The following is a 26023-nucleotide window of genomic DNA, read 5'->3' on the forward strand; positions in this document are numbered from 1 at the left end:
GTAGAGTGCGGCGCGGTCGGGCCCACTAACCGAGATTTTGAGCCCAGCCTGCCGGTTAGGCGCTTTGAAATCACCTGCGGAACCCCACTCTAAACAAATATAAAACGGTCTGCGCAGGAGTCGTGGATCCGGGTTGGCGAAAGCACTCAGCCAGAGTAGCCCAGCCCAGAGAGGGGCGGGGCGGGGCGGGGGAGGTCCGCCAAGTGCAGCCGCAGCCCAGGTCAGCACCCGTGAACGACGCCCGGGGAGGAGCGGCGGGTGTCGAGGCGGGATTCCCGCAGGCCACCCGACCCAGGGCAGCCTAGGGGAGGCTCAGAGCCGAGAAACTCGGCTCCAGCGCGACCCGCTGCCACTACCCGGCTCCGCAGCCCCACACCGACCCGGTCGCCCAACGTTGCCGGAACACAGCCAACTGCCGCGCAGCTGCCAGGGCCCCTAAGCCGGCGCCGCTGACGTCAGGCTGACCTCAGACGTGACGCTACGGCGGGGCGGGAGCTGGGCGGTGCAGGAGGGCGTTTCCGGAGCACGCGCTGGGCGAGGGCCGCTGACGTTGGGCCCAGGTGCGCGCGCCCGCCGGAGCTCGGCCCAGGTGGTGGCTCGCAGCTCTGGGTGGCACCCTGCGGCAGTGAGAGCTGCCCTGCGGCGCGGACGCGACTTGGCGAGGGGACCGGGTTTAGGGGAGCGACGGGAGGGCCCCTCGGTTTGCACTCACGTGACCGGCGGGAGGTTTGGGTGGGGGCGGTGCGACGGGTGGGCCCACGAGAGCGAAGCGAATATTTCGGCCCCACCCCTCGTGGGTCTGCCAGTCCCTGCGCAGGAGCTTCCCTCGGGCTGGGGCCAGAGAGCCGCGCCACTTTCCCGGCCTGGCTGGTCCTTTGCGGCTGCCCGTGTGACCGCCGGAGCTGACGGGTTGTCTCCCCCCGCAGGGCTGCGGCGGGAAGGTGAGAGTCCGCGCTTTCGAAGGGAGCGGCGCCCTCCTGGACCTGCGTCCTGAGGACCCCACCGCACCCGGAGGGGATGGAGAGCCGCCTCGGAGGCTCCAGCACTGCCCGCGAGCCCGCCTTGGCGGGCCCTCGCTAGCTGCTCGAATATTGCGTTTTATCCACCACCTAGGCCTTGTCTCCTGAGTTAGTGGCGTTGTGGTTCGAAAGAAATGGAAGAAAAGGAACGATGTGACCGATTTCGTTCTGTCCTCCTGCTTTGAGGCCTGGTTGGCTTCCGCAGAGAGGAAAATACAAGAAAGTCGTGTATTTTGGGGGGTGGGAGGGTAGGGTAGGAGAAGGGAACAAGGTCTTAGGTTTTATATGATTTTTTTTTAAAGCACTTTGACAGTGGTGGCGAAATAGACTAACCCAGAAGTTATTTTTCTAATAACTGAAGAGGTGGATCGTTTTTCCTTTTGATTCCAGCCTTTTCTCCCATGACAAAGCATAAATCATAGACACCAGAAAATAAGGTGGACTTCAGGAATCCTGAAAAGACTGAGAAGCTTACTTCCATTCTTCCCCAGGAGGGAAGGGTGGGGTGTTTTTAGCCCTCTCTGGAACCTAAAACGAAAAACATGAGTTGCGTGCCATGGAAAGGAGACAAGGCCAAATCTGAATCATTGGAGCTGCCCCAGGCAGCACCCCCACAAATCTACCATGAGAAACAGCGCAGGGAGCTTTGTGCTCTGCATGCCCTCAATAATGTCTTCCAGGATAGCAGTGCGTTCACCCGAGAAACACTGCAGGAGATTTTCCAGAGGTAAGGGACCCCTTCTTGGCTTCTTGATACTTTTTGCTATTTCTAAATTTCTGTGGGTGGGCATAGTCTCATTTCAATACACCTTCAACGGGTATTAGCGGGGTGCTGTTCGCAGGTACAAGGGACACAGAATTGGAAAGATAATTATTGTGAACTTACTATGGGTTAAGCACAGTGCCCAGAGCCTCAGGGATTTTATTTCAACAATCTCATGCAGTATGTGTTACTTCTATTTCATGGATAAAGATAAGACTCAGAGAAGTTCAGTAACTTGTCCAGGTAATATACCCTACCAGAAGATGAAGCTAAGTTTGAATTCAGGTTTACATCTGTGCAGTTGACTACTGTGCTATCATGCCTCTCAAGTCCTGCTTCCGAGGAGTTTACAGTCTAGAAGGGGATAAGTATTCAGTCACCTGTCATCGGAGGTGGAATGTTGTGGGTTCCATAGAAAGATATATTTATAGTGTATTCATAGTGCTCAGCCTGGTGCTTTTCATACTTTGCTTTGTGTAGCCCTCCCAACAAGTTTTCCTGTCTCTCTTTTTTTTTTTTTTTTTTTTACAGAGACAGAGAGAGTCAGAGGGATAGTCAGGGACAGACAGATGAGAAGCATCAATCAGTTTTTCATTGCGCATTGCAACACCTTAGTTGTTCATTGATTGCTTTCTCATATGTGCCTTGACTGTGGGCCTTCAGCAGACCAAGGAACCCCTTGCTCGAGCCAGCGACCTTGGGTCCAAGCTGGTGAGCTTTGCTCAAACCAGATGAGCCCGTGCTCAAGCTGGCAACCTCAGGGTCTCGACCCTGGGTCCTCGGCATCCCAGTCCGATGCTCTATCCACTGCGTCACCGCCTGGTCAGGCTTCCTGTCTTTCTTTTTTATTGATGGAGAAATAGGCAGAAAGGTCAGGTAATTTGTCCAAACAGTTCTAAGTAGCAAAGCTATGATGTGAAGCTGACTTTTGATCCCCTCTCTTTTCTACTTCATTCTAGATACCCTTTCTGACCATTTTGCCAAATGCTATCTGACAGGTTGATAGGAGTTCAGCTTTTTCTCTCTGCTTTGTTGTTCTAAACTTCTTTTATCAAAGAGGTTTGATAATTAGTTGTGCAGGAACTAATTCTCATCAAGAAATGGGGCCTGAGCAGGTGAGATAATTTGTTTAAGATCACCAAGGCATGTTAGCATGACTGCAGTACATACTAGCTTTGGCAGTGAGCCTGATTCCTCCAGCTAGAAATTGTAGACCTGCTCAGTTCTCAGTGTGGAGAAAGTTCAAAAATTCTTCAAGCAGTGCATATTGACAGTTCCAGAAGACCCTTTTCTGACTCCCTTCACTCAGTGATGAAAGTATTGCACCAGAAGGACCTGAATTACAGTTGGAAACAACTTACTTGGAGTGATTTGTGAAACCATAGGTGTGGACCATTTACCCTGAAAGAGCCATAGTCCTCTCTCTCTCTTTTTTTTTTTTTTTTTTTTTTGTATTTTTCTGAAGCTGGAAACGGGGAGAGACAGTCAGACAGACTCCCGCATGCGCCCGACCAGGATCCACCCGGCACGCCCACCAGGGGGCAACGCTCTGCCCACCATGGGGCGATGCTCTGCCCCTCCGGGGCATCGCTCTGTTGCGACCAGAGCCACTCCAGCGCCTGGGGCAGAGCCCAAGGAGCCATCCCCAGCGCCCAGGCCATCTTTGCTCCAATGGAGCCTCTGCTGCAGGAGGGGAAGAGAGAGACAGAGAGGAAAGAGAGGGAGAGGGGTGGAGAAGCAGATGGGCGCTTCTCCTGTGTGCCCTGGCCGGGAATCGAACCCGGACTTCTGCACGCCAGGCCGACACTCTTACCACTGAGCCAACCGGCCAGGGCCATAGTCCTCTCTTAAATGAATGTTAATCCTAGTGTGCTCACAAAATTGTAATGAGGGTAATTATTTTTCACTGCCAATAATAACCATAGTTATGCCTTAGCAGGGCAAATGTGTTATTTGCGTATGGTTATTATCTGGCAAGTAGAATTAACTCTTCAGGAATTGGGCCCTGGCAGTTGAGATAATTTGTCTCATCACCAAGTCATGTAACTGAAAGGAGTAGAAAGTAGGCCAATCCATTAGACTGCTTCCTTTTGACCAGCCATTAATGTTCTTTTTTTTTTTTTTTTTTTTTCATTTTTCTGAAGCTGGAAACAGGGAGAGACAGTCAGACAGACTCCCGCATGCGCCCGACCGGGATCCACCCGGCACGCCCACCAGGGGCGAAGCTCTGCCTACCAGGGGGCGATGCTCTGCCCATCCTGGGCGTCGCCATGTTGCGACCAGAGCCACTCTAGCGCCTGAGGCAGAGGCCACAGAGCCGTCCCCAGCGCCCGGGCCATCTTTGCTCCAATGGAGCCTTGGCTGCGGGAGGGGAAGAGAGAGACAGAGAGGAAAGCGCGGCGGAGGGGTGGAGAAGCAAATGGGCGCTTCTCCTGTGTGCCCTGGCCGGGAATCGAACCCGGGTCCTCTGCACGCTAGGCCGACGCTCTACCGCTGAGCCAACCGGCCAGGGCGCCATTAATGTTCTAAATTCAATATTTGCAATATTTCTTAACCCAAGATAGAGTGAAGGAAAGAACTCATTGTGAGTGCTTGAATGAGCTTAGTACTTGGTAATAGGTAGCAACCTTTCAACAACCTCATCAATAGTAAGAAGGAAACTAGGATTCAGTTTAAGCAGTTTGCCCAATTTCACTCACTGGTAAATTTCAAGTCAAGATTCCATGTGTTCATTCATAATTTTTTATTTATTTACTTATTTTAGAGAAACAGAAAAAAGGAAGCATTCATTTGTTATTCCATTTAGTTGTACATTTGTTCATTGGTCACTTCCCATATGTGCCTGACCAGGGATGGAACCCACATCACAGCCTTGGTGTTTCAGGACAATTTCTAACCTACTGAGCTAACCAGCCAGGGCCTAGAAATTTTTCACTTATATAAATTTGGCCTCTGATCTGACATGATAACGATCACTAACACAGATTAACACTCACTCTGCAAAGCACTGTTTCCTTGTGTTAATTCATTCCTCACACTGATCTTAAACGGTAGGTTCTGTGTTATTTCCCGTTTTTCCAGATGAAGAAATCATGGCACAGTTTACAGAGTTATCAGTGGCAGGATTTGGACCCAAGCTTTGTGACTCCAGGGCCTGGCCTCCTAACTGTTCTGTCACTTCCTGAGTATTGGAAAAGCATGTATCATGAGTAGCTATCCACCCTTCTAGTAAGTTTGGTCTGGGTCTGGGTCTGATGTGGACTATAATTTCTTTTTTATTTTTTACATTTTTATTTATTGATTTTTTTTTTTTTTACAGAGACAGGGAGTGAGTCAGAGAGAAGGATAGACAGGGACAGACAGACAGGAATGGAGAGAGATGAGAAGCATCAATCATTAGTTTTCCATTGCACGTTGTAACACCTTAGTTGTTCATTGATTGCTTTCTCATATGTGCCTTGACCATGGGCCTTCAGCAGACCAAGTAACCCCTTGCTGGAGCCAGTGACCTTGGTTGGGTTCAAGCTGGTGGGCTTTTGCTCAAACCAGATGAGCCTGCGCTCAAGCTTGCGACCTTGGGGTCTCGAACCTGGGTCCTCTGCATCCCAGTCCGACGCTCTATCCACTGCGCCACCGCCTGGTCAGGCTATTTATTGATTTTTAGAGAGAGGAGAGAGAGAGAAAGTCGGGGAGAAGCGAGAAGCATCAACTCATAGTAGTTGCTTCCTGTATGTACCTTGACCAGGCAAGCCTAGGATTTCTATCCAGCGACCTCAGCATTCTAGGTCGACGCTTAATCCACTGCGACACCACAGGTCAGGCATGAAGATGTGGATTATGATTATAAGCTGTTTGTGAATAATGGTGGGGCTCTTAACTGCATTTTCTCTGAATGAAAGAATGCTAAATATATGTTAAACACTCACATGGAACCAGAGTTCTAGTCCTGGCTTTTAAAGCTTTAGTAAGTTGTGCTACCTTCCCCTATTCCCAGTCAGCACAATGTAAAGATCTACCTTAAAGAAATAGCACACCAGTACACAGAGACTATCTATCTATACTCTGTCCCCACTCCAAGGATAGTATTATTATTTTTTTAATGCTTTTTTTTTTTTATTACAGAGACAGAGAGAGAGATAGATACGGACAGACAGACAGGAACGGAGAGGGATGAGAAACATCAATCATTAGTTTTTCATTACGACACCTTAGTTGTTCATTAATTGCTCTCTCATATGTGCCTTGACCGTGGGCCTTCAGCAGACCGAGTAACCCCTTGCTCGAGCCAGCGACCTTGGGTTGAAGCTGGTGAGCTTTTGCTCAAACCAGATGAGCCCGCACTCAAGCTAGTGACCTCGGGGTCTCGAACCTGGGTCCTCTGCATCCCAGTTCGACGCTCTATCCACTGTGCCACCGCCTGGTCAGGGAAGGATAGTATTCTATATAGAATACTTTGTTTGGATGATTAAAAACAAGACAAGCCTGAAAGACATCAGAGGAAAAAGCAAACGGAGAAGAGGTGAGAGAGAGAAAGTGGAATTTTTTTTTTTTTTCATTTTTCAGGAGCTGGAAACGGGGAGGCAGTCAGACAGACTCCCGCATGCGCCCGACCGGGTTCCACCCGGCATGCCCACCCGGGGGCGATGTTCTGCCCCTCTGGGGCGTCGCTCTGTTGCAACCAGAGCCATTCTAGCACCTGAGGCAGAGGCCACAGAGCCATCCCCAGCGCCTGGGCCAACTTTGCTCCAGTGGAGCCTCGGCTGCGGGAGGGGAAGAGAGAGACAGAGAGGAAGGGGGGGGGGTGGAGAAGCAAATGGGCACTTCTCCTGTGTGCCCTGGCCAGGAATCGAACCCGGGACTCCTGCACGCCAGGCCGATGCTCTACCGCTGAGCCAACCGGCCAGGGCAAGTGGAATTTTTTTAAACCAACATTTACTGGCTACCTGCAGTGTGTAAGCACTGCTAGGCACTGTAGAGAAAACAGATTGAATAGGACTCCACCGCTGGAACGTACATTTCAGAGATACACATTGTCCAGGACTTGAGAACCATGGAATTTGGAACAATCTAAAAGGAAAAGAGATCTATTTGCTTTCTAACAGACAGAACAGTAATGTTGGCAGGTTTAACTAGATGATTTTAAATTCCCAGGTTGATGTTATACACTTTTTTGAAGATGTGGCTAATGAATAGTAGAAATGAGAAAAAATTTTATTAATGCTTTTTGTTGAGAGGAAGTTCATCCTAGCAGTTGAATTTTAGCCAGATGAAAGAGAAACACAAAAGCGGGGTGGAGTTTTAATACAGTTGTGCATAGGAGATGACTCATGTTTGGAACACAAACGAATAGGAACTTAGGAAGAATTACACTAATGAGTCAGCAGCAACATGTGGACGGGGAAGACAGTAGTCAGAGATGTGACAGGCTTAGGCTCAGTTCAGGGTTTGGAGATAGTGGTAATGTCCACAGTGATAGCAAAAAGAGGTTTGAGAAGGGTCAGTTTGCAACATGTGAAATCAGAAAATAATAGAAATACAGCACGTTTCATCAGTATGTATGTGTATAGATGTGGATATTTATCTCATACTTTTTTGGGGGTTTCTTTTTAGACAATTTTAACGGGCTGACATTGATCAATTAGAGTACGTAGGTTCAGAGAAAACATCTCCAGATCATTTTGACATTTGATTATATTGTAAACTCATCACCCAAAGTCGAATTGTCCTCCATCACCTTTAATTTTATTTTCTTTATGCCCCTCTCCTTTCCTCACCCCTTCCCTCTCCTTCCTTCCCTACCATACATTTTATCATATGTATCTGTGCTTTAAAAAAGAAAGGACTTAGCCCTGGCCGGTTGGCTCAGTGGTAGAGCGTCAGCCTGGTGTGCAGGAGTCCCAGGTTTGATTCCCAGCCAGGGTGAAGCACCCATTTGCTTCTCCACCCTTCCCCCTCTCCTTCCTCTCTGTTGCTATCTTCCCCTCCCACAGCCAAGGCTCCATTGGAGCAAAAGTTGGCCTGGGTGCTGAGGATGGCTCCAAGGCCGCTGCCTCAGGCGCTAGAATGGCCCTGGTTGCAACAGAGCAACACCCAGATGGGCAGAGCATCGCCCCCTGGTGGGCATGCTGGGTGGATCTCGGTCGGGCGCATGCGGGAGTCTGACTGCCTCCCCATTTCCAACTTTAGAAAAATACAAAAAATAAATAAATAAAAAAGAAAGGACTTAGAAGTTAAATAATATGGTAGCAGCTTTGCAAGGTTGTTTTGAAAATCCTCAGGTCTCAAAGATTTTAATTAGATCATCTCAGTTTTTCAGTGATCAAATGTTCTGGCAGCTAGGTATGTATTCCTCTCCCAAATAAAATAGATGTTCAGATCTAAATAGACAAAAACTAGCTTGGTACTAGGGGGAAAATCTAATGCCAGCTGGAAGTCCCAGAAATTATAGATACTGGTGGATAACCAGCATTCTGTACCACAAAAGGGCAGTTCTCCTGCCTCCCTATTAAAAGGCCCCTGAGCAGGTGGAAGGAGCCACATTTTTTTTTTTTTTTAGAGACAGGAGTGAGTCAGAGAGAGGGATAGACAGGGTTAGACAGACACGGACGGAGAGATGAGAAGCATCAATCATTAGTTTTTCATTGCGCGTTGCAACACCTTAGTTGTTCATTGATTGCTTTCTCATATGTGCTTTGACCGCGGACCTTTAGCAGACTGAGTAACCCCTTGCTGGAGCCAGCAACCTTGGGTTCAAGCTGGTGGGCTTTTGCTCAAACCAGATGAGCCCGTGCTCAAGCTGGCGACCTCGGGGTTTCGAACCTGGGTCCTCTGCATCCCAGTCTGACGCTCTATCCACTGAGCCACTGCCTGGTCAGGCTGGAAGGAGCCACATTTAAAGATACTGCGGTTATAAATTGAGAAGAGGTGTTGAATGTTAACCTGTAGAGATTTGAATTATCTCATCCAAGGGCCAAACATCATTGTCCTCATAGCCAACATTTACTACAGAGTACTTCTGTGTGTCTGGCCCTATGATCTGTACTTTCTACACTTAATGACTTAAAGACATCAGGAAGTTCTAGCTGTATTATGTCACATCTTTTGATACCTGATGAAAAGGAAAATACTAATTACGGGAGAAGAGGAATAAGGATAAATGTCTCCACATCATCTTTTTTTTTTTTTTTTTTTTCTATTCATTTTTTTAGAGAGGAGAGGGAGAGACAGAGAGGAGAGACAGAGAGAGAGAAGTGGGGGAGGTGCTGGAAGCATCAACTCCCATATGTGCCTTGACCAGGCAAGCCCAGGGTTTCGAACCGGTGACCTCAGCATTTCCAGGTCCACGCTTTATCCACTGCGCCACCACAGGTCAGGCTCCACATCATCTTTTCATTAAAATCTGAACTTACTAGCATAGCCAGACACAGTGGTAACTGTGAGAGAGGACCTGGAATTTAATCTGAGGTGTGAGACCTGGACTAGAGCCCATCTTCTTACTTGGAGATCACTTCAAATTTTATCACTCTAACCTCTGGCTGTGGCAACAGTGAAAAACCTGCTTTGTGGTCTAGAATTTATTTTTTATTTTTTATTTTTTTTTACAGAGGCAGAGATAGACAGGGACAGACAGACAGGAACGGAGAGAGATGAGAAGCATCAATCATCAGTTTCTCGTTGTGCGTTGCGACTTCTTAGTTGTTCATTGATTGCTTTCTCACACGTGCCTTGACCGTGGGCCTTCAGCAGACCGAGTAACCCCCTGCTGGAGCCAGGGGCCTTGGGTCCAAGCTGGTGAGCTCTTTGCTCAAGCCAGATGAGCCCACGCTCAAGCTGGCGACCTCGGGGTCTCGAACCTGGGTCCTTCCGCATCCCAGTCCGACGCTCTATCCACTGCGCCACCACCTGGTCAGGCTGTGGTCTAGAATTTCTAATAAAATCATTGAGAGTCAGTCCTGAACAGGAGTTGGCCAAGGAGTCTCAAGAAAATCCAGCTCTGGCCAGGTTGTTTAGTGGATAGAGTTTTGGAGTGTTGTCCCAGTGTATCAAGGTCACGGGTTCAACCCCTAGTCAGGGTACATACAAGAAGCAACCAATGAGTGTACAACTAAAGAGAACAAATGAGTTGGAACAATGACTTGATGCTTCTCTCTCTCACTTTCTCTCAAATCAATGGGAAAATTTTTAAAAAGAAAGAAAACAATATTGGAATAGAAAAGGATCCCATTAAATTCAATGTGTCGAAATATCTGGAAGACTGTTCAGTATGACCTTAGTTAGCTCTGTTCAGAGTTAGGAGGCTGAGTCAGGCCTATGTCTGCCACTAACTAGCTGTAGATGACTTGGCAAGTCACTACTCTTGGCACCTACACTGCTCACAAAAATTAGGGGATATTTCAAAATGAATATGAAGTGATTAAAAAAGAAGCATTTGATTTTTTTTTAATTAAACAAGAACATCTGAAAAGCAAACAAGCCTGACCAGGCGGTGGCGCAGTGGATAGAGTGTCAGACTGGGATGCAGAGGACCCAGGTTCAAGACCTCAAGGTCGCCAGCTTGAGTGCGGGCTCATCTGGTTTGAGCAAAAGCCCACCAGCTTGAACCCAAGGTCTCTGGCTTCAGCAAGGGGTTACTCGGTCTGCTGAAAGCCCGCGGTCAAGGCACATGAGAAAGCAATCAATGAACAACTAAGGTGTTGCAACACGCAATGAAAAACTAAGGATTGGTGCTTCTCATCTCTTTCCATTCCTGTTTGTCTGTCCCTGTCTATCCCTCTCTCTAACTCACTCTCTGTCTCTGTAAAAAAATAAAAAATAAAAAAATTTGAAAAGCAAACAAGTCAAAGAAAGTTGTTTGATTATGCAAATGAGATGCAAACTCAATCTTTGTGATTGAGTAGCAAGTGACATTTTTGTGGGGGGTGAACAGAAGCATGTCAAACTGGACAAGAGTGCCACACATTCAGTAGGGTGTATGGTCACCCAAGACTGCCAAAACACACTGACAGTGATGGGGAGCGGACAGGATCAGGTTGTCCAGCAGTTCTTGTGGGATCCTCTGCCACTCTTGCTCCAGGGCAACCTCCAGCTCAAGAAGTGTTGTGGGAAGCATTGGATGGTTTCCCAGACATCTTCCCAGTGCATCCCAAGCATATTCAATGGGATTCAGGTCTGGAGAACATGAAGTCCAGTCCATGTGTTCGATTCCTGCCTCCTGAAGCATGTTGTTGATGAGATGTGCATGGTGGGACCTTGCATTATCATCCATGAAAAGAAAGTTGTTTCCAACTGCTCCAGCATAGGATACCACTACTGGGTGCAGGACATCATCTTGGTATGTGATAGCAGTCAGCAATCCATTACTGATGATGTGGTGGTTGGTACGACTACCAATGCTGATGCCAGCCCACACCATGATTCCACCACCAAAGGAGTCCCTTTCTTGTATGAAACATGGATTCTCCTGTGTTCCTTTTTCACGCCAGATCAGGACATGATGATTGTCAGGCTGCAGACTGAACCATGACTCATCAGAGAAGAGGACAGTTGACCACTCATCATGGGTCCAATGACAGTGCTCATCAGCCCACCTTCTACAAGTTCTACGGTGTTCAGATAAAGGAATGCATACCATTGGTTTCCAGGCATGCAATCCAACACAGTGGAGCCAATTTCATATGGTCTGGGTGCATATCCGTCGTCTAGTAGAAGCAAGAAGCTGTCCCTGCAGCTCTGTTGCATTACTCTCACCGTCTTTGTACCGTGCCAGTCTCTTGAAAGCAATTTCACAGTCTGCTCACCACGCTTTGGGATGTTCCAAGTGCTGTTGCCACTGTCATCTACGTTTGACCAGCTTCAAGACGTCCTATGGCTCTCCAGACTTTGCATTCAAGCAAATCGTGTTGCAGGGGCATTGCAAGGGCTGGGAAATTGCAGGATGTGCACTTTCAATACCAGGGAACATGTAGATACTCCAGTACTTTTAGCCTTTTGTATAGTGCATTTTCACCAATGAAATAAAAGTTGGTTTTGCATCTCATTTGCATAATTGAACAACTTTCTTTGACTTGTTTGCTTTTCTGATGTTCTTGTTTAATAAAAAAATCAAATGCTGTGCTTGCTTCGGCAACACATATACTAAAATTGGAACGATACAGAGAAGATTAGCATGGCCCCTGCGCAAGGATGACATGCAAATTCGTGAAGCGTTCCATATTAAAAAAAAAAAAAAAAATCAAATGCTTTTTTTTCCCCCTCTGAAATGAGAAGTGGGGAGGCAGAGAGACAGACTCCCGCATGTGCCTGACCGGGATCCACCGGACAAGCCACTAGGGGGCGGTGCTCTGTCCATCTAGGGCATTGCTCTGTTGCAACCTGAGGCAGAAGCCATGGAGCTATCCTCAGCACCCAGCGTCAACTTTGCTCCTGGATCCTTGGCTACAGGAGGGGAAGAGGGGGGATAGAGAGAAGCAAGAGGGGGGAGGGGTGAAGAGGCAGATGGGTGCTTCTCCTATGTGCCCTGGCCAAGAATTGAACCCAGGACATCCACACACTGGGCTGACGCTCTAACACTGGGCCAACCGGCCAGGGCCTAAATGCTTCCTTTTTTATCACTTCATATTCATTTTGAAATATCCCCTTGACCCTGGCCAGTTGCTCAGTGGTATAGCATTGGCCTGGCATGTGAATGTCTTGGGTTCAATTCCTGGCCAGGGCACATAGGAGAAGCACCCATCTGCTTCTCTACCCCTCCCCCTTTGGCTTCTCTTTCTATCTCTCTCCTCCATTCTTCCTGCACCTATAGCTCTGTGGAGCAAGTTGACACTGGGCACTGAGGATGGCTCCATGGCCTCTGCCTCAGGCACTAAAAAAAAATGGCTCTGGTTGCAATGGAGCAAGGGCCCCAGATGGGCAGAGCATTGCCCCCGAGTGGGCTCGCCAGGTGGATCCTGGTTGGGGTACATGCTGGAGTCTGTCTCTGCCTCCTCTCCTCTAATTAAAAAAAAAATATATATATATATATATATATATATATATATATCCCCTAATTTTTGTGAGCAAAGTAGTTTCCTTATTTACACTGTGAGGCTAATCTCTCTCAAAATTGTTGGGAGGATTAAATAATAAAGTTTACAAAAGTAACAGTGGGCACTTAGTTATTGTTAACATAAAAGCAGGGGCTAGCGCCTGACCTGGTGGTGGCGCAGTGGATAGAGCGTCGGACTGGAATGCGGAAGGATCCAGGTTCGAGACCCCGAGGTCACCAGCTTGAGTGCGGGCTCATCTGGTTTGAGCGAGGCTCACCAGTTTGGACCCAAGGTCGCTGGCTCCAGCAAGGGGTTGCTCAGTCTGCTGAAGGCCCGCGGTCAAGGCACATGTGAGAAAGCAATCAATGAACAACTAAGGTGTTGCAATGCGCAATGAAAAACTAATGATTGATGCTTCTCATCTCTCTCCATTCCTGTCTATCCCTCTCTCTGACTCACTCTCTGTCTCTGTAAAAAATAAATAAATAAAATTTAAAAAAAAAACAAAAAAAAAAAAACAGGTGCTAGCATAGTAGGCACACTGGGTAGACCCCACTTATTCAAATGATTGCATGCTGTGATTGAGATGGAAGCCATTCTTAGCATTTCCTGTATTGATTGGTTTGGCCAACACATGTTTACTGAGTTGGCAGTGCCTAGCTGTGAGGGATACAGAGTAGAAGAGCCATTTCCTTTCCTTCAGGAATTTATTGTTTGTTTGGACATGTATAAAATACCTGAATTTTTCAATGGTCCTATATGATAGGAATCATCCCCATTTTTACAGATAGGCAGGAAAATTAAATTTCACGGTTAGTATCACTGTTGGATGGATGTAAGCTTAGGTTTGTGTGGTCCTCCCAGTCTCCCTCCTTTTTCTGTTATAAAGGAGCCAGGAAAGAGTCCATGGAGGAGGTAGGATGTGAGGTTGAGCCTAAAGAAGCTTTAAGATTTGACTTGGAACAGAAAGGAGGATGGATGAAAGAGGCCACATGGTCATGGTGCATGAAGCCCAATGAAAGGGAAACAGCAGTCTGAGTAGGGTTTGGGGGTTGGAATTGGCCAAGGGGGCAGTTGGCTCCACTGGCAGTTCTTTTTTTTTTATTTATTTATTCATTTTAGAGAGGAGAGAGAGAGAGACAGGGAGGAGGAGCTGGAAGCATCAACTCCCATATGTGCCTTGACCAGGCAAGCCCAGGTTTTCGAATCGGCGACCTCAGCATTTCCAGGTGGACGCTTTATCCACTGCGCCACCACAGGTCAGGCCTGGCAGTTCTTTTTGTTTGTTGTTTTTTTTTGTATTTTTCTGAAGTGAGAAGCAGGGTGGAGGCAGGCAGACAGACTCCCTCATGCACCCAACCGGGATCAGATCCACCCGACATGCCCACCAGGGACGATGCTCCACCCCTCTGGTGCATTGCTCCACTGCAATCAGAGTCATTCTAGTGCCTGAGGTGGAGGCCATGGAGCCATCCTCAGCGCCTAGGCCAACTTTGCTCCCCTGGAGCCTTGGCTGCAGGAGGGGAAGAGAGAAATAGAAAGGAAGGAGAGGGGTAAGGGGGAGAAGCAAATGGGCGCTTCTGTGTGCCCTGGCTGGGAATCAATCTTGGGACTTCCACATGCCAGGCCTACACTCAACCGCTGAGCTAAATGGCCAGGGCCTCCATTGGCAGTTCTTATATAAGAGCGAAATGGTGATGCCTTGGTGAATGCAGCAGGAACATAGAGGTGAATAGGAGGTAGAAGAGTTTGAAAGCAAGATCAATTTAGAAACCTTCTTAAAAGTCTAGGTGTGGGGTGAGGGGCCTCCAGTTAAGGGAAAGATAGAGCAGACAGGAAATAATTTGAATCTGAGAAGGTGTAGGAGAGAAGGTCCAATAGGGTGCACCTCTAAAAAAAAAATATGTGGTCAAACATGTTTGGGAACTGAAAGATAATTCTCAAGACTCGAGGTAAACCTGACCAGGCGGTGGTGCAGTGGATACAGCATTGGACTAGGATGTGGAGGGACCCAGGTTTGAAACCCTGAGGTCACCAGCTTAAGTGCGGGCTCATCCGGTTTGAGCACAGGCTCACCAGCTTGAGCGCAGGGTCAATGGCTTGAGCGTGGGATCATAGACATGATCTCATGGTCACTAGCTTGAACTTAAAGGTCACTGGCTTGAACAAGGGGTCACTCACTCTGCTATAGCTCCCAGGTCTTGGCACATATGAGAAAGCAATCAATGAACAACTAAGGTGCTGCAACGAAGAATTGATGCTTCTCGTCTCTCTCCCTTCCTGTCCCTGTCTGTCCCTCTCTCTGACTCTGTCAAAAAAAAAATGACTCAAGGTAGTATTAGAAAACTAGAAGTTCCAAGAATTATTTCAGGAAACCTGTTTTCTTGATTCATTCAGCCATTGTAGTGAATGTTTTCTGTGATCCTCTGGGAACATATTTGGGAAAGTGCAGCTCTAAGGTTTGAGTCTGGTAGGGACTTCGGTGGTGAAAGAGGAGGAAGACTCAGCAGTTTATTTGTTGGAGCCTTCATGCACCTGTTGGTTAGAGACTTCACTGAAAGTGAAGTGAAAAAATGGTGAAGAGAAAGGAACTTGATTGTGTGTGTGTTTTAGAGAGAGAAGATTGACAGGAAGGGAGAGAGATGAGAAGTGTCAATTAGTAGGTGCAGCACTTGAGTTGTTCATTGATTGCCTCTTGGGGGGCAGGAGTCTCCAATCAGTCCAGAGACCCCTGGCTCAAGCCAGTGACATTTGGGCTCCAGCCAGCAACCATGCGATCATGTTGATGATCCTGCACTCAAGCCAGTGACCTCGAGGTTTCAAACCTGAGACCTCAGCTGTCCCAGGTTGATGCTCTATCAACTGTGCCACCACTGGTCAGGCAGGAACTTGATATATATATATATCTTAAGCTGAGCTTTTCTTTCGTGGGCTTTTGTATTTAATCCAAGTGCCCAAGAATCCACTGAGAGCGTTTGTCCTTCCTATTAAGCTACATTTTAAGCTCAGGCCCCAGGGACTCAGCTGGCCTGTCTTTATCAGCTTGCCACCACCACCATTCTCATCTTGGGTCCTTGCTGTAAAACAGGCACAACTTCAGATTCCAACAGATCTCAGTTTGAATCCTAGTTCTGTCACTTGAAAGATAAGTGATCAGGGACAAGTCATTCAAACTTCAGTTTTTTTTAAAGTTATAAAATGGAAATAATTGATAGCTTAATATAGGCTTATTGTGAGGATTAAATTAGAAACATACGAAAGCACGCCATGGGCTTGGCACAGAAGTTTTCAATAAATGGTAGTTATTGTTACAGGGAAAACATTTTGGTTGCAGGGTGGAATTGAGCGTCTTCAGATATCATAGTTTGCTGGCTTTGGAGACAAGCATTGTAAGCTCTTCTCATTTTGAGGGTCCACTTCTATTTTCAGGGAAAGAGATAAGATAACAAAATAAACATAGAGAACACTTTAACACTATTCTTACTTAAGCACCTATAATGTGCCAGGCACTCTTTGGGCCCTGGTGATGTAGCATTAACAGGATGAGAGGGCCTCTGTGGCCTCTGCTGTCATTGTAGTATGAAAAATCAGACAGATGAGAAGACATGTATCATAGTGACAAGTGCTATAATTATTGTAAAGCAGTGGATATTAGTGGAAGTGACTAGGAGAAACCTAAGGTTGATGGTCAGAAAAGGCCTCAAGGCAATAATACTTGAGACCCAAATAAGGAGCGGACCAAATGACAATCCAGGGAAAGAGTATTCTAGATGGTGGCAGCCGTGGGTGAATACAAAGGCCCTCAGTGTGAAAGAGCTTTGTATGTTCAAGTAGCAGAGAAGGTCTGTGTGATGAGGTCTGCAGGATCTCGAGGGCCTTGCAGGCCAGAGGAAGTAATGTGGATTGTATTTAAGTGTTTTGAAAGCCACCAGAGGGTTTAAGCAGTAGCAAGAGTATCTTTTATGTTGAAAAATTATCTGTATGTTTACTGCATAGAGATTTTTTTAACTTTTTATCAGATTAAGTTTTTAGAATTGACCTAAAGTCTCAGTTCTCTTCTGGAGATGGCCTTTAGCAGCCTCTGGACATCTCTGCTTCCCTTCCACACTTCCCTTCCTCCACACATGCTGCCCTTTCCTTCAGGTCCTGGCCGGACAAACCTAGGAAAGAAAAATAATAGGATTACAAATGCCTTCAGAACTGACCTTGCCTTGAGATGAAGGAGTGGTTAAGAGGCCTGGCCAAAAACGGCTTTAATTTGGCTGAGCAAACCAGATTGCAGTTGAGTTTTGTTTATCTGGCACAAAACACTTTTAATTGATTCTCTGTGTTTTAATATTTTTAGAAATCTTATTTAAGTATTTTATACATATACGTATATTTGGAATGCTTTCCAGTTTAATATTGTAATTTAATAACTTACTATAGTACTTTTTATTGCTTTATATCTGGCCCCAATTCCTATATTTCTGTTACCTGCTTGGGCCCCTGTGGGCCTTTGAGTATTAGATGATTAATGAGGACTGGTGTGCAAGCCTTCAGTAGGAAGCATTTAAAATGTAAACGAAGTCTGTGACCAGGCAGTGGCGCAGTGGATAGAGCATTGGACTGGGATGCGGAAGACCCAGGTTCGAGACCCCGAGGTCGCCAGCTTGAGCGCGGACTCATCTGATTTGAGCAAAGCTCACCAACTTGGATCCAAGGTCGCTGGCTCGAGCAAGGGGTTACTCAGTCTGCTGAAGGCCTGCGGTCAAGGCACATATGAGAAAGCAATCAATGAACAACTAAGGTGTCGCAATGAAAAACTGATGATTGATGCTTCTCATCTCTCTCCGTTCCTGACTGTCTGTCCCTATCTGTCCCTCTCTCTGTCTCTGTAAAAACACAAACAAACAAAATAAAACTGTAAACGAAGAGCAAATACTCTCTGTGCTGTAAATAGGAAATACTATTTCCCATTGTTGGAAAAAAAATAAAGGCTTGTGTCAGGGCAGAAAATCAGCAAGGAAAAAGACTGCAGACATGTGTAGGCTGGGGAGTTCATAAATGATACTCCGTGGAACATTCTTTGTGTCCATTGACTTCACTGTAGACACACTTTCTAAATGACAGACAGCCCCCATCACTATTGAATTATTATTTTGCATAAAAAGAGAAGTAATTCCTGGGACAGTAGGAACCCGGATGACAAATATACTGCTCACAAAAATTAGGGAATATTTTATCACTTCATATTCATTTTGAAATATCCCCTAATTTTTGTGAGCAGTATATTTTGTTGAAAGCTGGTTATGGTCAGTGGGATAAACAAACTTCCAGGGGACAATGGCCTAGAGTACCCTTCTGTTTCCAGTAGTGCAGGCTTAGGTAGTTAGCACATCAGCAAGTCTCAAGTCTCACCCCTCCTTTCACATCTATAGGTTGTCTCCGAACACCATGGTGACACCCCACAAGAAGAGCATGCTGGGAAATGGGAACTACGATGTGAATGTCATCATGGCAGCACTTCAAACCAAAGGCTATGAAGCTGTTTGGTGGGACAAGCGAAGGTAATCTGAGCCAGGCTTGACACGATGCAGACTGGCACTCGGTATGGGTAGGGAGGTAGGCGGCCAGTTGTGGTATGGCAGGGAACCGTGCCGGGTTTGCTGCTTGTATCCTGACACCATTTCTCTTCTGCAGGGATGTCAGTGCCATTGCCCTCACTAATGTCATGGGTTTCATCATGAATCTCCCCTCCAGCCTGTGCTGGGGTCCACTGAAATTGCCTCTCAAAAGGCAGCACTGGATCTGTGTTCGAGAGGTGGGCGGCGCCTACTACAACCTTGACTCCAAACTGAAGATGCCCGAGTGGATTGGAGGCGAGAGCGAGCTCAGGTGCCTGTGATTGCTAATGTGCTGGCTGGGCCCCTTCCTTTGGTGTTTTGAGGAAGTTGAGCTCATCTTTGGTTATTTGAAAAAAGAAATGAAATTCCTAACTCTTTGGACCTCTTCCTGCCTACTAGAATCAAAGACATGAATCTTTGATGACCCATGAAGTTTCAGCACCTGGGATATTGGCCTTCTGTTGTGGTGGGACTGGCACTGTCATGTTATCTACACTTAGACAATTGTCACGGAGCGGTCAGTTCAGAAAAAGAAAGGCATTCAGGCCAGAGAGGGCTAAATTTCCCTGGGACCAAAGAAGAAACTTTTTTTTTTTTTTTTTTACAGGGACAGACAAGATAGGAATGGAGAGATGAGAAGCATCAATCATTAGTTTTTTGTTGAGCATTGCGACACCTTAGTCGTTCATTGATTGCTTTCTCATACGTGCCTTGACCGCGGGCCTCAGCAGACCGAGTAAGCCCTTGCTCGAGCCAGCGACCTTGGGTCCAAGCTGGTGAGCTTTTGCTCAAACCATATGAGCCCGCGCTTAAGCTGGCAACCTTGGAGTCTTGAACCTGGGTCCTCGGCATCCCAGTCCGACGCTCTACCCACTGCACCACCACTTGGTCAGGCTAAAACTTTTTTTTTAGATGTAGAAGTCCTTTATAGTACTCTGGGCTGGCTGTATTTGTCACAGAACTAGCTAGTTTTGGCAGTAGGGATAGGAACAGAAATTCAGATTGGAAATTTAACTGAACAGATTAAGGGGTAACCAAGGGTGGAATCCTCACAGAACAGATCACTACAAGTGTTTAGGATGGCCAACAGTATACTGAGGTTACCAGTGAGCATGGGGTCCAAGACAGGAATTTATAATTTTCCCATCATTTAATCTGTATTTTTTCCCATAGGAAATTTCTAAAACATCATTTGCGGGGAAAGAACTGTGAACTCCTGCTGGTGGTACCAGAAGAAGTGGAGGCCCATCAGAGTTGGAGGGCTGATATATAACAGTTCTGCCCAACCTTTCCTCACCTCAGCCCCCTAAATCCTCTGTGACGTGCTGTGGCCTATGCAGTGGGTCTGCCTTGCCACTTCCCAAACATCTCATCGGGATATTCTCCCTCAGATTTGACAGTGCAATAGGCCAGATGTGTGAAATGTTACAAGAAACAACCAGCGTTACTTGTTCCTGGGAAAGGAAGGTAGGAGCACTGTGCTTAGGGCAAGCGATGGAAGACCCTTGTTTTATTTGAAGAGAGGGAAAAAAAGGTGGGTCCTAGCTTATTATGCCCTTTCCTCTGAGGACTTGACAAAGGCTCTGCTGGAGTTCACTGCTGCTCTGACTTACCTGAGGATGCTTCCTCCATTTCCCCTTTCCTAGCAACTAGTGGGTCTAAAGACTGGTTTGAAGGACCCAGAGCAAAAGGGCCTCTCAGGAACCCATCTCCAAAACCCCAGCAGCAGTAAGCATGCCGTCTCCAACCCTTAATGCCACCCCTCACTCTATTTTTAAGAGTGGTTTCTGGTCATCCTTAAGAATTTTATAATGAAAAGTTCTCTAATATTTCATACCAAGTGGTGGAATCCTGAAACATTCTAGAGTGACAGTGTGAGTTAGAGATACCTAAGAGGACATGGCCAAAGCCAGGTGGGCATGGATGACCCCTCTGCCTCACTCCAGCATTGTCCCTGCCATTTCATTAATTTAGGAGGCTCAGGGGCACAAGATAAGCAAAAGGACAATTTTCCCAGTTGACCCACTCCAGCAAAATGAAGAAAAAATAAACCTGCCTTCAATACGAAATTACTAATTTAAGACACAGTTGGGTGAGGATAGAATTGTTAAGAGAACAGCTGGAATCAGAAGTCCTTGGGTCAGAGTCACTATAGTGACAAGCAGTCCTCAAGTTGATGGTTATGTGCATTATGTTATAGGACCTGGGTTTGTCATCTTTCTGTAGTTTCCTTTACAAATCAACTAAGAATTGACCCACCCCCTACCTCTTTAGATAGTTGTAGGCCACTTTTCTCCTGCACCCTTGGAACACAAGAGGAGGGGAAGTACATGTCATACCACACTGCGTGTCACCAAAGTGTTTGTGATTGCCTCGATGCAGGTGGGCAGGCAGGGATGGCCTGTGCATCCCTTACAGATCAATGGTCTTGGCAGGCCTGAGAGCTGCCCCACTGGCCAGATTTCCCTCCAGCAGCAAAGCCAGCCTGGGCTTGCATGTCAAACCTGAGCAAACTATACAGGATGGAGCTGAGGCTTTCTCCTCCCCACTGTGACTGGAGTGCATGTTTACACCAGCACTTTCTCTGCACATACATCTTCAACAAGGCCGTTTTTGTGCTGAGTAACAGGCCACCAAGCGGCCATCGCGTTACACCATCTAAGCAACTGACCAGTCTCTTTTGCACCATTTTCTACACCAGACCTGCTTGGCACCACAGAGTTCTTTACCCCTGCACAATGACATTCCAACCACCACCAGCCAGAAGTTATAGCTGACCTTGCTGATTGTCACAAAGAGGACCTTGGGTCCATTGGCGCTGTCAGTGATCTAGTAAGCCATCTCCTGGGAAGAGGAGGAAACTCCTCCAGTCTGCTTGGGCCTGTGCAAATTGCACTTCAAAGGAGTCCTCATGTACTTGGGAGTCCTTGACCCAATGGGATATGCAAAGACGCTTAAACATTTCAGGGCTGGTTTCTGTTCATATCCAATTCTGGTGCTTAGGAACAGGGACCCATGCTGATGCCCATGGGCAAAAAGCCCCATTTCCTTTAAGGAAAGGGACAGGCCTGATCCTGATGCCTGGTAAGCGGCAACCCTAGGCTTTGTTTTTCTTGCTTTTCTCCCCCCTCCCCTTTTTTGTTGGCCTTGTGCTGGGTTTGTTTACAAAAGATGTATTTTGTTTAACCAAATATTAAAAATGGAAAACTCCATATATAAATCTCATGTCTGAATTCTGTAATTATGTACATTAAAAAAAAGGCAAACTGGAGTATGATGCTGCTTTTGAAGGAATTCACTAATATCACAGGTCATCTTTTAGATATATTGTGGTTGGGGCAGCTCATGTCTTGCCCTTCTAAAATGATCTAAGTAATTTTGAGGTGTATATCAGAAACACACGCATGACACTTTCAGTTGGAATCATTTTTATTTAAATACAAAAGAGAGCACTGACTTTTCCCCCCTCTTTTAGACATATACACAGGTCTAACAGCCAAAAAGTGCAGTGAAAGTGAGTTTCTGCTCTGCCCTCCACAGTCCCCATCCTGTGGTTGAAGCTGCTGCCAGCCCCCTGGCCCCTCCCTTTTCCAACATATATAGAACTTCACAGTGGCTGCTTTTATACTATAGCTATAATGCATTTTGTATTTCATATAGTGTGCATATCAAAACAAAATAGTCATTAACGGTCAGGGGTACATCCTTCCCAATGGCATCAGTTCCTACCCAACAAAATATACAAGATCTGGTCAGGAGTAATCTAGTGAAAGAGGCCAAGATGGCTAGGGCTGGAGTAACCATCTGCATTGCTGCACTCTGGTATCCGAGTGAGGACAGAAGTCAGGATAGCTTGAAGGGCACAGCTGCAAGTTGGAAGTCTCTCCATGAGACAATGTGGGGGAAATTCTCTCAACCAGGTTTAGATAGGTCAATGCCAAAGTTAAAAAAAAAATCAGCAGTTCAAACACTATTTTCAAACTTCATCCACCAAGACAAGTTAAAGATAGTAGTAACAATCTAGATCTTCCCAGGAAGTGAAGGTAGAGCCCCTGGCATTCCTCCTGACAGCCCTGTGTTAGGCCCCAGAAGTATCTGGAACAGAAAAGGGAAGATGTAAGGCACTGTACGAGTCTAGGGATCTTTTTTTACCTCCTACCTCACTGGGGGCAGACAAGGTCTACAGTAGGGGTCCCCAAACTTTTTACACAGGGGGCCAGTTCACTGTCCCTCAGACTGTTGAAGGGCCGCCACATAGTGTTTCTCTCACTGACCACCAGTGAAAGAGGTGCCCCTTCTGGAAGTGCGGTGGGGGCCAGATAAATGGCCTCAGGGGGCCGCATGCGGCCTGCGGGGTCGTAGTTTGGGGACACCTGGTCTACAGAATGCTTACAGCATACAATCAAGTACCTAAAAGAACATGGGCCAGATCCCAATCTCTACCCACACATTAACTGCTAGTTTACCCTGGTGCTGGAGAAATAACCAAGTTGCGTCTCCACCACTGGCAAAAAGCCCAGGGTCTGGACTCACCTGCCGCTGCTGCAGTTGCTGCTGCTGCTCCATTTGCAACTTCTCAGTCTCAAAGACAACAGGAAGAACCAGAATCATGAAGGAAGTTGTCCCAATCCACAAGGCTGCCCTGGAAAACCTGCAGGGGGATTGTGAGCAAGATGGTGGGGCAAAACTAGAAAGTTGGACTAAGAAAACCAAATTTCTCATGCTACATAAGCGAATGTTTCTGATTAATGTATTTTACCCAACTCTTGCACCATATCCTACTAGAAAGAAGAGAAGCAGTTCTGATAGCTGTGTATCTAAGTGACAGTACTTCTAACATTCTCCTGAGTTCTTACAAAGGTACTAATACGTTAATTATCTCACATCATCTGAAATGATTCTAACAATGACCCTGCCCGACAAGAATCCCCACTTTATAAAAAAGTAAGTGAGACAAAGAAAGGTTAAAGTATCACGAGTCCAAGGTCACTCAACGATCTAGGTGGCAGACTAGCTTCCAACCCTGGTATGCAACTCCAAAGCCTATGTTTAGTTATGGTATATGCGTGTATTCCAGGCACTCCCAACTCTCTTTGCCCCTGTTCCTTACCTGTACATTTTTTGAGCCACAAAGAGGGAGAGATCAAAAGTGGCACCGGCCGCGGACCGGATCCTCTCTGGAAACATCTCCGTCAGACCCCAGAGTCTCTCCGACAGGGTCTCATCTAACTGCGGTGGAGAGGACGCGGGTCTTGGCTGAAGCAGCGGTAACCTCCCCACGACGCCGACACGCCAAGCTACCCCTCCCCTAGGAGCTAGGGCATCCTGGGCCCAGCGGGGCCCCTAACTCCGCCTCCCAGAGAAGACGCCTCAGTTCAGACCTCTCCAGGATCCGCGACACGCCTTTGCTTCGATCTCGTAGCACGCGGAGCCCACACCCCCGGGCGGGCGCTCCTGTCCAGACCCCCACACCCCGCCCCGCAGGAACCACTACCTCGTCGTCGTCGTCTTCTTCCAGCTCCTCCTCAGTTTTCTCAGCATCGCCTTTCGGAAGCAATTCGTCCGGGGACAGGGGAGCCCCAGGAACAGCAACGGCAGCGGCGGCGGCCATGACTGGAGGTGGGAGGGGCGAGGAGGTGCCACCGGAACCGGAAAAGAGGAAGCGAGTGTAGCGCGAAGCGAGGATAGAACTGCTTTTCCGGGAGCCCGAGGCGGGAGGGCTAGGATAGAGCGACATCTTCTCGCCGGCTGTCATCAAACACCTTCAACCAAGTCAGGAGGCGACTGAGATTGCAATGAAAATTAACACAGGGGAAACTTGCTAAAATTAGGGTGCTTCCTTAGAAATTCTGTTCAGAGGGTTTCGCGTGGGCCCAGCAACTTGCATTTTAACATGCCTCCCAGGGATCGCACTTAGAGAAACACTAATTCTTTTCATTTACCTGAGTTGTGTTGGTAGGAGTAAGTTAAGAGATTTGAGGCTGTATTGGTCTTTTGAGAAAATCTCAAGTAAACAGACCCAATGTACTAAAACAGAGGCAAGAGTTAACACTTAAGTACCAGGCATTGTTTGTGTGTGTATTGAAGTATTGTTACCTCCATTTTTCTTTTCTAAGTGAGAGGAGGGAAGATAGTGAGACTCCCTCATTGCACCCACGCAGCAACCTCCCTCTCGGGCCAATGATTGAATCAACCAAGCTATCCTCAGGGCCTGAGGCCTACCCTGGGACAAACTGAGCTGTCTTCAGCACCTGGGGCTGACACTCCAACCAATCCAGCCACTGGCTGCAGGAGAAGAAGAGGGAGAAAAGCGGGGAGCGAGAGGGGAAGAGAAGCAGATGGTTGCTTCTTGTGTGCTCTGACCAGAATCAAACCCGGGATGTCCATGTGATGGCTGGTGCTGAGCCAACTGGCCAGGGCCTATTAATCTCCATCTTAGAAATGAAGAAATTGAGGAACAGTACAGAGTTACTATCATTCTGAAGGATAGGTTTCTGGGAGTGGACTTGCTGCCAAAAAAAAGTGTGAATATATAATTTTGCTAGGTATTAGCTGATTGCCCTTAAATTATATACTTTTACAATCATGAATTAAGTGTCCTTTTCTACACACCCTCCCCAGAGTTAGGTATTATCCATATATATGTACACACACACACACACACACACACACACATATATATATATATATATATTTTTTTTTTTTAGTGAATGGTGCAGGAAGCATCAACTCCCATATGTGCCTAGGCCAGGCAAGCCCAGGGTTTTGAACTGGCGACCGCAGTCATTCCAGGTTGGTACTTTATCCACTGTGCCACCATAGGTCAGGCCATATTGTAGCAAGAATCAAGGGAGACAAAGAAACCCAGACAACTTGATGAAGGAAATAGGATTTATTAGCCAGCACAACAGCGTGACCCCAAAAGAGGCAAAACACGAGCTCCCCAAAGTTAGATTTCTTACATCTTATATACCTTTACAGCTTTAGCTTTCATGTAACAAATGCCTGATTTCTATGACTTCTTTGTCTGCAGACCTACATGACTTTCATCGCTGGGAGGGGAGGGGGAGAGGAGACCGGAGTGTCTGTCCTTGACTATCACTCATTCTCTCTGGAACTGCAAGTTCATTTCAAGGAGCTGATAACAAGCAAGGACCAGCTGTGTTTGGTTATTTTTCATATTTTTCTGCTCCCTCAGTTCTAAACATTGAAGTCACTGGCTTGAGCATAGGCTCCAGACATTGCAGGTCCCCCCTCTTCTGCATTCTTCTGGTTTCTTCTTCCTCAGTATTATCATATTATTATTATTTTTGCCTGCATGATAGACAAAAATGCTCTTTATAATGTGCCCCATAAGTTAATACAAGGTAATTTGATATACATCCTTAGCCAATTTTACCATGGAATCAGAGAACTTCAGGATTGGATGGTCCAAACCTTTATCTGATGCAACTCAATGCAGCAATGAGACTTTGTCCTGTGCTTACATATTTTGGGGTAGGAGGGCTTGCACTTCCTCCAGATAGACCTGTTTTGTTCATCTATGGACAGGCAGCTCTGGCTACACAGTTTTCATGTCACAATGGGTGCCTACTGTATGATTTAATTATA

General features: G+C 46.9%; 2 protein-coding genes and 1 non-coding gene across 8 annotated transcripts; 2 read left to right on the forward strand and 1 right to left on the reverse strand.

Annotated features, from left to right (window-relative positions):
* Positions 1 to 203: 203 nt before the first annotated feature.
* JOSD1 (Josephin domain containing 1) lies at positions 204 to 21594 on the forward strand. 6 transcript variants are annotated; one of them, XM_066258009.1, is made up of 5 exons: positions 204 to 220; positions 927 to 1746; positions 18227 to 18355; positions 18489 to 18683; positions 19586 to 21594. In XM_066258009.1, exons 2-5 carry the CDS (start codon positions 1562 to 1564, stop codon positions 19683 to 19685), a joined length of 609 nt encoding a protein of 202 aa, XP_066114106.1. In that variant the 5' UTR covers positions 204 to 220; positions 927 to 1561; the 3' UTR covers positions 19686 to 21594. The 6 variants fall into 6 exon arrangements, with proteins under 6 accessions (XP_066114106.1, XP_066114088.1, XP_066114079.1 ...); XM_066257991.1 differs by lacking the exon at positions 204 to 220 and adding an exon at positions 238 to 625; XM_066257982.1 differs by lacking the exon at positions 204 to 220 and adding an exon at positions 238 to 589.
* LOC136321600 (U6 spliceosomal RNA) lies at positions 11893 to 11999 on the forward strand. Its single transcript, XR_010728747.1, has one exon. It is a non-coding gene; the product is annotated as a U6 spliceosomal RNA (small nuclear RNA).
* Positions 21595 to 21823: 229 nt separating the features above from the next.
* Positions 21824 to 24043, reverse strand: TOMM22 (translocase of outer mitochondrial membrane 22). Its single transcript, XM_066253082.1, has 4 exons — positions 23907 to 24043; positions 23523 to 23641; positions 22946 to 23063; positions 21824 to 22507 (listed from the first exon to the last, which is right to left on the reverse strand). Exons 1-4 carry the CDS (start codon positions 24021 to 24023, stop codon positions 22433 to 22435), a joined length of 429 nt encoding a protein of 142 aa, XP_066109179.1. The 5' UTR covers positions 24024 to 24043; the 3' UTR covers positions 21824 to 22432.
* Positions 24044 to 26023: the final 1980 nt, after the last annotated feature.

This window comes from Saccopteryx bilineata, chromosome 1 (assembly GCF_036850765.1).
Source record: "Saccopteryx bilineata isolate mSacBil1 chromosome 1, mSacBil1_pri_phased_curated, whole genome shotgun sequence".
NCBI classification, from domain to species: Eukaryota; Metazoa; Chordata; class Mammalia; order Chiroptera; family Emballonuridae; genus Saccopteryx; species Saccopteryx bilineata.